Here is a 12,333-nt window from a genome sequence, read left to right on the forward strand (position 1 = left end):
TCATGTTTAAAATTCATAAAAAAAACTTTTTTTTTTTTTTTTTTTTTTTTTTTAGAAAATTTTGTTTCATCTATTTTTGAGTAATATGTGAGACAAACAAGGAATGAAGTTGCTTGTGCAGAAAGTGATTGGGTGTGGACGAGGGGGAGGAGGAAGAGGGGAAGAGAAAGAGGGTGGTGGGTCAATGATGGTGTAGAATATTTTATTCAATTTTTGTCTCCCACTTGTGTTACTTTAATTTTTTATATCTCATCATAATAACAAAAATAAGGAAATCATCATATGGAGAGCTTCTTTAAAGGCACGGGCTAGGGTTGAAGTCCGGAGGTTAATATCCGGAGCAATCCGGTCACATACACGGGTATAGGGACAAGGAAGCAATTATGATGCAGGGTCACAAGACACGGGCACAGGGGGGTGCTCACCAGCTGGACGTCGCTCACCAGCGCCACTGCAGCTGCAGGCAGGGCAGGGCAGGCAGGCATCCCCTCTTCCGCTCTGAGGGAGTGGTGGTATAGTGAGTGCACTTCCCCTACGGTCCCGTCGTCTCAACTCGTCTGGTCTGGTCTTGTCTTGTCTCGTCTTGTCTCGCATCGCCCGATGCACGCCCCCATCCACAATTCCATCTGCCGTGCCAATCCTTATTTCTATACAGTAGAGCAGCGTTTCATGCCTTTCAATCACATTCTCGCGGATAAGTCAGTGGAAACCTGTTCGCATTATCGCCTCGAACCCTGCGAATTACAGAAAGATGACCAGGCAACTTAGGGTTGACATGCTTAGAGGCTTTTGAACGCACCAGGTAGATTGTCACAGAGAGGACGATTGACCTAGGGTTACGCCGGATTCGTGTTGTGGTGGAGCCGATTGGAACGGATTGTTCGTGGGGTAGGAGGAGGGAGGATTAGGGGAGGATTGGGATTTGTTGAGGATTGTGATCGTGTTGGTTGGATTGTAGCGGATTGGGAAATCTTGAGGTTGGAGGGAGGATTGTAAGGACGAGATACAGGAAATTGGCGGAGTTAGGAGGGCGATAATGGCGCCGCCTCTCGATGTGCGTTTGTCTTCTCTACATCTGTTCGTTATGGTCTTGTTATTGTCTTGTTCTGTCGAATTCGTGTCAGATTATTTGAGAATTCTATATACCTATTGCAATTTTTTTTTTTTTTTTTTTTTTTTTTTTTTTGGTACTAATTTTACATATAATCTGATGTTGATTATCAAATAATTATGACGGTATTGCTCAATTCGGTGGAAGCAGGCCCTCTCCAGATTTGGTTATGCGTTGCTGTCGATGATGCTTCTAACATGTGGCGAGATTGAGAGCGTGTTGGTTCATGATTATTAGCAAAGCAAGTGCGCACATCCTTTCATACGCCGTTTAATTGCGTTTTTAATGGCTGTGGCGGCAGGAAGATGAGAATATGGTCGTCCCTCCTCAAGATCTAAATGACGGCATAGAACCAATGGAAGGTTTGTTTCAAAATGCTAGATGATTAGTGTTTCACGATAGTGGATGCGCCCTGCAGCGAAGCATTTGCAATTTTTATTGTACAGAAATCGTATATCACGTTAAGTTTGATTTCCATTTTTTTTTTTTTTTTTTTTTTTTTTTTTTTTTCCTGAATCAGCTATGGGAAAACATTGGTTCATTGATGGTCGATTTACTGGGGCAACACGCTCTGCTACATGTAACACTGTTTATGACGACCCAATCTGTGTAGGTCACGGTGAGAGCGTTGCGACAGTGGAGAACCAGCCCGTTGACGATCACATAGGAAAATTTACATGGACTTTAACAAATTTTGGGAAACTATCCGTGAGGAAGCACTATTCGGACCCGTTTGTTGTTGGAGGCTACAAATGGTATGTGCGCAGGGTAGCAAATCTTCATTTAAGTAGTACATGCGACGAATTGCTGAATGTCAGTTGAATGCTTGTGAGTAATCAGGAGTTGCTGGTGCCCGTGTGCAGGCGAGTTTTGTTATTTCCAAGAGGGAATAACGTGGATCAACTTTCTATATATTTAGATGTTGCTGACTCGAACCAACTGCCGAGTGGCTGGACCAGATTTGCACATTTTAACTTGGCTGTTCTTAATCAATATGAACCCAAGATGTCTGTTCGGAAAGGTTTGGCGTTACTTGCCTGCTTATTGTTTTACTTGTTTGTTTCGATGATTTTCAGGTGTCTACAGTGCTGCGATAAATTTAGGTTTCGCTGCGCGTCGTTCATATGAGCTTACGAGAATTGAGAGGATTCTTAATTGTATTTATTGTGACAAACGATTTGGTTTGTGGTGAGGTTGGGGGATTCCACGGTCTTATATTTCCCATGGCGACCTATTTGCAGATACTCAACATCAGTTCAATGCTCGAGAAAGTGATTGGGGTTTCACCTCATTCATGCCACTACATGAGTTATATGATCTATCGAAAGGTTTTCTGGTGAATGATACTCTTGTTATAGAAGCTGATGTTAATGCTCCAAAGATGGTGGATTATTGGTCGCATGATTCAAAGAAGGAGACAGGTTTCGTAGGCTTGAAGAACCAGGGTGCTACGTGCTACATGAATTCGCTTCTTCAAACTTTGTATCATATCCCTTACTTCCGCAAGGTTCCAGTTCCTTCCTCTTTCACTCATGTGCAGCCATATAATTCATTTAGCTATAAAGTGCTCACAGTATGTAGTACAAAGTCCTGTTTGTAGTGTATTCTTGTTGCCACCCACGAAAAATGCGGTGGTCATGATCATATATACTGGTTTCAAATTTGGACAGGCCGTATACCACATGCCTACAACTGAGAATGACGCACCATCTAGCAGCATTCCCCTGGCACTTCAGAGCTTGTTTTACAAAATGCAGTACAGTGATACCTGCGTTGCCACCAAAGATTTGACGAAGTCTTTCGGATGGGACACTTATGAATCCTTTATGCAACACGATGTTCAGGAACTCAATCGAGTTCTGTGTGAGAAGCTAGAGAATAAAATGAAGGTTTGCCTCTCCTTTTCATATGTACTTTTTCCACGCTCGGAAACCCAGAGCTGGTCGTGACAGTTTAGACCTGATATGGCCCACTGACTGAGGTGATATTGTGTTCGTTGATATGTTGTAGAAAAGGCTACATGAGGTTATCCGAAGTAAAAAAAGCTGTGAACTGTTTATGTAGCGTTCTCGGCGTTGTGGCGGTTGTTGTGCGCGTGAATTCAGTTATTGTGCTTGGGTCAATTTGTGAGAAGTCTAAAATTTCGATTTCCGACTTACGTAGGGCACGGCAGTGGAGGGGACGATACAAAATCTTTTTGAAGGCCATCATATGAATTATATCGAATGCATCAATGTCGATTTTAAGTCCACTCGGAAGGAGTCCTATTATGGTACACTTCTTCTGACTTGATTGACTCTAATGTTGTCCCGAGACAACACTGGGCATGTGGCTTATCATGGTCGGGCTTTGTTGATCTTCCGTACGCTGCTAGATTTCACTTTAATAATATGTGAAGTAAACGTTGGCAGACTTGCAGCTGGACGTAAAGGGTTGCAAAAATATTTATGATTCATTTGATAAGTATGTGGAAATCGAGAAGATGGAGGGGGAAAACAAGTATCAAGCAGACCAGTTCGGGTTGCAGGATGCCAAGAAAGGGGTTCTTTTCATTGATTTCCCTCCAGTCCTTCAGTTGCAGTTGAAACGTTTTGAGTACGACTACATGCGAGACAGTATGGTCAAGGTAGGCCTGGTTTATACTGCGCTGTATCGGCATGCTTGAACAGCTATACGTTAAGAAGTCAAAAACTACCTTCTTTCAAATGATTGCCACCTATAGCACTTAAGGTTATTTTTGTCGGTTTATATTGAATCTATTTAGAATACGGTCAGAACATCGTGATTTTGTGCTCCAGCTAGATAGGATTGAGAATTTTGAACAAAGTATGCGAAGTTGATTGTCTTATTCCGACAGCTGTCCTTCCTGATAAACGCGGTCTGTTCATTGTGCTCTCTTGGTCCTAATAGTCGTACATATAAGTTACCCTTTTTCTGATCTTCCAGGTCAATGACCGGTACGAATTTCCATTGCAACTTGATCTGGATAAATACGATGGCAAGTATCTGTCTCCTGATGCTGATCGAAGCGTTCGAAACTTGTACAGCTTGCACAGGTACGCACATGTGTGAAGCTTGCTTCTTCCTTTCGAATAAAAGTTCATGTAATTATTTATTTGTAATGTAGGTGACTTCCACAATATTATTGAGTTACGGGGCTACTATTTGTGAGGAAATTAGACCTATCACGGCGTTTTATTTGAGCTTGTGTCTGGTTGAGTTATAGAAAATTCTTTTACTTATCACCGGTGTACTGGCGCGTATGAAATTGATAAATGTGTGTGTTGTTTCAGTGTGCTGGTACATAGTGGTGGAGTACAGGGAGGACATTATTATGCTTTCATCAGACCAACTCTGACAAACCAATGGTGAGTTTTGATGCTACTCCAAGAATAATTTTGATTGGGATTGAAGTATTCAAGAATACTTTGGCATCTAATGTATACGTGTGGAAAACCTGACTGTGCATTTACATAAGCACTAATTTTAGAGCATGTACCTCAATGATTTACTCTCTGCATGATGCAGGGTTTTGTGTTCTGTGCTTGGTCTCTAAAAAAGATGGAGTCGCTTCTTGTGTATCATCTTAGTCTCTAGTTTGTTCAACAGTTAGTTCAATAGTTTTTCATGCCATCGAATGAGATTGCCTCGCTTGGGATACTAGGGGAGCCTCGATTGAGAAAAATGACATTGAAATAATTATATTTGATTCAGGTGACATGTTGTTGACTTAGATTTTGTTTAGGGAATTTAAATCCGATGTGAATTTTAGCTCAGCTGATGGAAGAAGTGTGTCATGACCCCTGTTAGGTACAAGTTTGATGATGAGCATGTCACTAAAGAGGAAACCAAGAGAGCTCTCGAAGATCAATATGGTGGGGAAGAGGAGGTAACATTCTTCCTCCGGGAATCGGACACAAACTTATTCATCTGAATATTAATTTTTGCGTTTTGGGTGTGGTATTATTTTAACATGTCTTCGTATAGTCAGCTGCTTCTTTAGGTGCAATCGTTGGTGTACTTGACGCTTGGAATCTATTTCATTGGTCACTAAGTTCATTCTTTTTCTTTTCTTTATGTTCGTGGATATATTGCAATCTCTTTGCAGTTGCCGGCACAAAACCCAGCATATAACCAGCCAGCATTCAAGTTCACAAAATACTCAAATGCGTACATGCTGGTGTACATCAGAGATTCTGACAAGGACAAAGTTATATGCAACGTGGATGAGAAAGACATTGCAGAGCATCTGCAGGTAAATCCTTTACTGGAGTTGGAAGTCGGACGTATTGCTCGTTTTCAGGGCTTAGTCATAAAATTTTTACTTCAAATTTTGTGTTCAAGGCCAGATCTGCTGCAAATTGACGGTCACGTGGTTGAATTCCATTTGGTGACATTGCAGATACGGCTCAAGAAAGAGCAGGGGGAGAAGGAGAGGAAAAGAAAGGATAAAGCTGAAGCTCATCTCTACACAGTCCTCAAGGTAGTTTTTTTATGTTTTTGTTTTTGTTTTTTTTCTTTTCCCTTTTCCCTTTTTCCTTTTTCCTTTGATGCGTGAAGGTTGATGCATCCATGATCGCTTGGGACTATCATCCGATGCCAGCATCTATGTTGTTTAGTCCTTGTACATCACTGAGTGATTGATTCCACATATTTTGATGTATGGAACTGGTTGCCAACTGCATGACTGACACCTTCTTGGTACAGATTGCCAGGGATGAAGACCTTTCTAATCAAATTGGCAAACAACAGTTTTTTGACCTTGTGGACCATGACTCCGTGAAGAGTTATCGTATTAATCAGGAGGTTCCTTTCAAACAATTCAAGGTAATTCTGTTTTACACTTAAATTTGTCCATTTTCTTATTTGCTTGGAGAGATTGGATGTTAGTGTATGTAGCCATGGTCTTTAACCACCAGTGACTGTTCTTTCTGTAAGATGATGGTGCTTAGTGCTTGTAGACAGACAATTAATTATGGATTTCTTCTTGTGGACAGGAAGATGTCGCCAAAGAGATTGGTATTCCTGCGAGTTGCCAGAGGTACTGGCTGTGGGCTCGGCGGCAGAACCATACTTACCGTCCCAATAAGCCATTGACTGAACAAGAGGAAATGGAAACGGTATGAGCATGCGGAGATCAAATGCATCTTACTCATAATTGGTTCTGCTATCATTGATTTCTCTGCGAGGATTTCTCTTGCAGCGCTTTCTTAGTAGTTTCGGATGTGATTTTATATTTAGAATTTATACATGATACCTGTTACCTACCTCTGGGCTTTATTTATCATTTTCTCTGCGTTTGTAGGTGGGTAAACTGAAAGATGCATCAAACAAAACACACAACGCTGAGTTGAGGCTTTGGTTGGAGGTGAATTATCAGGTAATTATTTTTCTACTTTTGGTAGCTCTGGAATAAGGTTGGAGATTTGTTTTAGGAACCAATGGTTCTGGTATATCTTATGTTCCCAGTCTATGCTGCTGTTGCGTAGTCTCAAGTTTATCCACACATGGATTACTTTCAGGAGGGTATTCCAGCACCTGTTCCAGAAAGAACGAAGGAGGATGTTTTGTTGTTCTTCAAGCTCTATAGTCCAGAAAGAGAAGAACTACGGTACGTTATTATTTCTGGCGTATATGTGCTTGCAGCGATTATAGCATGCTATGATCCCATCAGTTGTTTTCAAGTACAATCACCCATCTAAGATTGTTTGTGCATCTCTAATATATTGGAATGAGGTAGGAATTACAAATGGATTAGTCGTTGATCTTGTATGAGATTCTAGATTCTAGCAGTTTACATTCTTTCTCAGGTTGAACTGAACTGAAATAGCGTCTTTATATTTCTCAGGTTTGTTGGGAGGCTGTTCGTTAAAGCTAATGGAAGGCCAGTTGATATCCTCGAAAAGTTGAATCAGATGGCTGGTTTTGCAGCAAATGAAGAGATCAGGCTGTATGAGGTATTCACAAAATATGCTAAATGAATTGGATAAAGCAAGCCTTCGAGTTTCAATCAATTCAGTCACTCTGTTTTGTACCGAAATAGTCTGATATTTTTATAGTTTCCAGTTTTAGCTGTGTTAAAATCATTGGCTGGTGGTTCATGATTGCAGGAAATAAAATTTGACCCAACTGTTATGTGTGAGCATATTGATAAGAAATCGACCTTCAGAGGCAGCCAGGTAGTCAGGCGCACCAATAATATTTTTGGTTTAGTCATTTCGCATCAATTTGTAAACACTAATGAGGCTTGTCTTACTTTTGTATGTTCAGATTTTTTGTATACAATCAGATGATGACGCAATCTTGACTGAGTTCAATTTTGTGCTTCAATTTGAAGCGTACCTTGCCTTGAGTAGTAATATCAATTGGTTGATGGACACATGCAGTTGGAAAATGGTGATATCATATGTTACCAGAAAGCTCGCACAAAGGAAGAGGAGGCGAAATTTAATTATCCAGATGTGCCATCATTTTTGGAATATGTTTGTAACCGACAGGTACTCAGTTTCTGACGTAAAGTCATCCTTGCTATCTAATTCTAAATTCTTGGTTAAATGCATGTTGCGCTAGCTAACTTCGTACGGGTTTAAACCTGAGTTCACTTTTGTTCAAAAGGAATTGTAACCTGCAACTATTGCTCTTGTCAGGGCACTTTTGCTTTCAAAGAAATATTCTGGATTGCAGTTACTTTATGCTGATGTGGTAGATTTTTCATCTTTGATATTTGTGTGACGGGTAATGTGACGAGGTAACTGATGTCCGTGTGTTTGGTGAAGATTGTGCATTTTCGACGCTTGGAGAAGCCCAAAGAGGACGAATTCTGCTTAGAGCTGTAAGTATCAGAGCAACTCTACTCAGGTGTAAATCCCATCGCATATGTATCAGTGTTTGTTTCATATCCTTGCCGAATTTAAATAGATTTTGGAGAGTATTGTTTTTCAAGATCATGTTGCAATGCAGATCAAAGCAACACACGTATGATGATGTAGTAGAAAAAGTTGCTAAGAAGCTCGGACTCGAGGATCCTTCAAAACTTAGGCTCACGTCACATAACTGTTACTCGCAACAGCCAAAGCCTCAGCCAATAAAATATCGAGGTGTGGAACGGCTCAGTGACATGCTTGGTCATTACAACCAGGTAGTATATCATCTTAATTACACACAGCTCATAGCTTTGACCTTGAAGTGGAGCTCTTGTGACTTTTGTCAGCGTGCCGAAGATACTACTCATTATTTGACATAATTTTACTTTATATTTACGCCCATGGTTTCTTGTTAGCTTTTCATGATCCTAGATATTTTGTTCACCTTTGGTTCTAACGTTCATTTAAAACAATGTTATCATAGCTGTGTACTTGTTTGACCTTATGTTCTGTGGAATACAGATATCAGATATACTTTATTTTGAGACGTTGGATTTGCCGCTTCCCGAGTTGCAAGGATTGAAGACGTTAAAGATTACCTTCCATAATTCTAAAACTGAGGAGGTACTCAATGGTTTGCATTGGAATGTAAGATGCATCGTTCGGTTCCTTGGTGCTTCCAGTTCTAAAGTGTATTGTGTTCTTTTCTAAAGAATGTTTTTGCTTGTTTCAGGTATCAACTCACAATGTCAGGTTACCAAAGCAAAGCACTGTAGGCGATGTTATCAACGAATTGAAAACTAAGGTAAATAATTTCCATTTTTCATTAACTGAGATTACGTGCAAGTTTCTTCATACTTAATGATGATTGCTCGAGCACTGAAGTAGTGAGTAGCTTCTACTCTGCCTTTCGGATTATGCTAACTAATGTATTGCAGAACGCTTCCGAATCGCGTCACTTAGTAGTCCAAGTGAAGTCGGTTTTAAGTAACATTATTTGATTGACAATTTTATTTTGTGAGGGATATTTAACTTGGTTATCATCATGGGTGTTGTTGGTTTTGGTTAAGGTGGAGCTGTCCAGCCCCAAAGCCGAGTTGAGAATTCTCGAGGTCTTCTACCACAAGATATACAAAGTGAGTGGTGTTTTCACCTAAAACCAAGAGTATGTCAAGTGTATTTTTACTCGTCATAGTTGGTGCAAGAGTGGTCGGTAAGAAGAATTTTTAGTCAACGTAGTAACAGTCCGGGATTGGTGCAATTGGTCAGACAATCATATGATTTGTGTACTTTGGGTTAAGTTGCTATGAAGTTTACTGAGGATCTCGGTTTTTATAGGTTTTCCCTCTAAATGAGAAAATCGAGAATATCAATGACCAATACTGGAAATTGCGAGCTGAAGAGGTTTGTCGTTCTGTCTCCTTTTACAGCAAAATCCCATATATTCTAGCCTGTGCAACTGAATTATAGTTCACTTTGTTTTTATGAGATATGTTCATCATTGGTTGAACTTCATTGGCTGGATTATCATAATGATTAATTTAAGGAGGTGTAGATTCCTGACGAGGAGAAAGAATTGGGACCTCAAGAACGTGTGATTCATGTTTATCATTTCCTCCGTGATGCCGCTCAAAATCAGATGGTACATAGAATTTAAGCCTTTTCGCTTTTCAGAATCTTTATCATAATAATTACTATACTAGTTAGTGGCAGATGCTTGCTCTTCATGTATATTGATTGCTGTAGTTATCACACCTTCGCTTTTTGACTGCGGAAGTACTTGTGCCAATCTGATTACAATTACCTAGATTTTATTTTTGGACTTCTCAATTTGACGTATTTTAGGTGTATGGACTTGGTTGAGCTAGTACTCTTTTTAGCTGGCTGCTTTGTAGTCTTCTTGACTGTGATTGTTTGTTACAGCAAGTTGAAAATTTCGGTGAACCCTTCTTTCTGAAAGTGAAGGAGAGTGAGACCCTAGCATCGATTAAAGCGCGAATTCAAAACAAATTACAAATTCCTGATGATGAATTTTCCAAGGTCTAATTCATTCTGCTTCTAGCATGAAAATGACCGTGATATTCCACTACAATGCAATCAGACATTCATGCTTTTTGTAATCTGCATTGTGAGTGTTAGCTAATTGTACGAAGGAACAATTGATGTAATTCAGTATTAACATATAGCTTTAAAATGATGAATGTATCAAAAATTTCCATTTGTTGTCCTTGTTTTCTCAGTATGTTCTTATGCTCCAGTTTGTTAGCTTGAGATTTTGAAGCAGGATCTTGAGACATGCGGGACTGAAAACTCTTTCTTTGTGCAGTATAAATTTGCATTTTTGTCGCTTGGCCGACCGGACTACTTGCGAGACGACGATGTTGTTGCAAGCCGTTTTCAGGTGTGCATATTCATGCGAAACACGCTCGGATTGGTTTTGAACATAGAGATTGTTTAGTTTTTACTATTTCCCAGGTCATTTTACTACTTAACGATGTTAGATCTGAATTGATTTTTCTTCGTTAATTTTCAGAAAAAAGATTCATACGGTGCTTGGGAATACTATCTGGGTTTGGAGCACATTGATTCAGCTCCTAAGCGAGCCCATCAAACTAACCAGGTATCTTCCCCATCTTTGGCTGTAAATTTTATTTATTTGAATTGCCGGAAGTTATTGCTTTTTCATATCTTGGTATGGCACAGCGAGTCAAGGGTGTATGTCAGATTAGAGGCCTGGGTGGCTTGTTGCTCAATTGAGATGTTTAACATCAGGTGAGGTCAGGGGAATATAATGACTTTCTTCTTTTTATCTTCGAAATATTGTTTTAATTAAATTGTTTATTTTTATCTTGATGCAGGGTCGTCACAGCTTTGAGAAGCCTGTGAAAATATATAATTGAGAAGTATATAATTAATCCGTGAACGTTAGGAAGATGTGGGTGGAGAGCACGAAACCTCTTTCAGGAGTCCGCCCCTGCCACTTTAGGATTTTCCGTACGAGGTGGATCTGGTATTGTTGTGTACGTAGTGGGAGTGGATCTAGGCTGGCGAAGGATTTGAATCACACTGCGGTATGTTATCATCGCCCATCCTATCTTCTATTTAACTGGATGCAGGTATTTTGAGGCCAGGCACTACCTTTACCTCCACCTTGAGGTCTTTAGTGCATGGCTGTGTAGAGAGAGATGCACCTGTATTTACAAATGGTGACAAACTTTCATTTGTGAACTTCGTCCCGCTTTTTACGCTTAGAAATAAGTTGGGTGTTTTTGGTCCTTCTTCCCCTATCTCTCCCTCGTCTTCTCTTTGTGCATGGGCTGAGTTTCAGTGGTCAGTTTGCATGTATATGCTCTATTTGCTCTTGTACAAAAGTTCATGCCAGGCACTTAGTGTTCGTGCCATGTTTTGTACTTAAAGTATTTTTACAAGCTAAAGTTTTACCTTTTCACGTTGAGTCAACATCTTTCAATGTTTTTTGTGATGGTATTCTCTTTTACAATAACATTGGTAAGAGAAAGGAGGTTCTTTTAGAAGCAAATTACTGTAAGGAATCTGATTACTGAGTTGATTCCGATGTGGTTGAACACATTTCGCGTTTTTCGATAACGAGTTCCATGCTCAATTTTTTTACTCACCATCGCTAAACCTCCAAGTATATCCGATCGTGTTTCGATCTAAAAGTGAAGTGGTATTTGGTCATTCCAAAAGGGACTCCGACTCTGGAACTTTTGATGATGGCTGACCTGGATTTGATCCCTAGTGTGACATTCCTGAGTACATCGATCCTGGGTTCGGCGACCCTGAAGTTAAAATCGTTGACGTCAAATTCAGCTTCGAATACACCCAATACAGGGGAGCAGATATTGTTGGCCTAGTATCCATTCGAGATTGCATCCAACCGGCCGGACTGGGTATCTCGAGTTGAAATAAGTTTAGTATTATTAGCCCACGTGAACGAAGTCTATTGAGTACAGTAGGGTAGTAACTGAGTCCAAAACTGGATACAATACACAGCTTTGCTTTGAATTAGAATGACGCCTTGCGAAACTTGAATCTAATAAAGTAAGAACCAGATAAATCACGCTAAAAATGATTCAATTTTTAGTATTACTTCTGGTCCAAGTGAGATAGTGTGCAAGCTGACATTGCAAGACTATATTTAAAAAATGGGATATTTTTTTGTGATTGATTATGAGTTGTTTGGCTAGTTTTTGTACTAAAGCTCTGAGAATGTTTATTAAGGTTTGATCTTATTTTTGTTGGTTTGTGAAAAGGATATGATGAGAACATGGTATGTGTTACACAAATTAACAGGGATTAATGGCATGTTCTGTTTGAATGATTGTTTCACTTTATAAC

The 12,333-nt window shown here is 39.9% G+C and overlaps 1 protein-coding gene across 2 annotated transcripts; it reads left to right on the plus strand.

The window, feature by feature from the left end:
• Positions 1-501: 501 nt before the first annotated feature.
• Positions 502-11,261, plus strand: LOC112292428 (ubiquitin C-terminal hydrolase 13). Of its 2 annotated transcripts, none has more exons than XM_024540894.3 (31): positions 502-1,054; positions 1,413-1,473; positions 1,725-1,866; positions 1,975-2,132; positions 2,353-2,618; positions 2,782-3,000; positions 3,275-3,383; positions 3,523-3,737; positions 4,058-4,167; positions 4,405-4,479; positions 4,922-5,000; positions 5,220-5,366; positions 5,514-5,594; positions 5,819-5,938; positions 6,109-6,231; positions 6,417-6,491; positions 6,634-6,722; positions 6,960-7,068; positions 7,222-7,290; positions 7,498-7,608; positions 7,888-7,943; positions 8,072-8,249; positions 8,497-8,598; positions 8,708-8,779; positions 9,045-9,110; positions 9,313-9,378; positions 9,530-9,616; positions 9,898-10,014; positions 10,301-10,375; positions 10,508-10,594; positions 10,833-11,261. In XM_024540894.3, the coding sequence occupies exons 1-31, from the start codon at positions 1,037-1,039 to the stop codon at positions 10,872-10,874; spliced, it is 3,324 nt and encodes a 1,107-aa protein (XP_024396662.1). In that variant the 5' UTR covers positions 502-1,036; the 3' UTR covers positions 10,875-11,261. The 2 variants fall into 2 exon arrangements, with proteins under 2 accessions (XP_024396662.1, XP_090112547.1); XM_090256421.1 differs by having other exon boundaries at positions 526-1,054; positions 1,262-1,473.
• Positions 11,262-12,333: the final 1,072 nt, after the last annotated feature.

Source organism: Physcomitrium patens, chromosome 15, assembly GCF_059467195.1.
Source record: "Physcomitrium patens ecotype Gransden chromosome 15, ASM5946719v1, whole genome shotgun sequence".
Lineage (NCBI taxonomy): Eukaryota > Viridiplantae > Streptophyta > Bryopsida > Funariales > Funariaceae > Physcomitrium > Physcomitrium patens.

What these genes read in the sequence shown, in the direction of transcription:
- LOC112292428 (XM_024540894.3), top strand. An exon ending in TCGGAAGGAGTCCTATTATG is followed by an intron (nt 3,384 to 3,522) that starts GTACACTTCTTC and finishes AAACGTTGGCAG; the next exon opens with ACTTGCAGCTGGACGTAAAG. An exon ending in CCAACTCTGACAAACCAATG is followed by an intron (nt 4,480 to 4,921) that starts GTGAGTTTTGAT and finishes GACCCCTGTTAG; the next exon opens with GTACAAGTTTGATGATGAGC.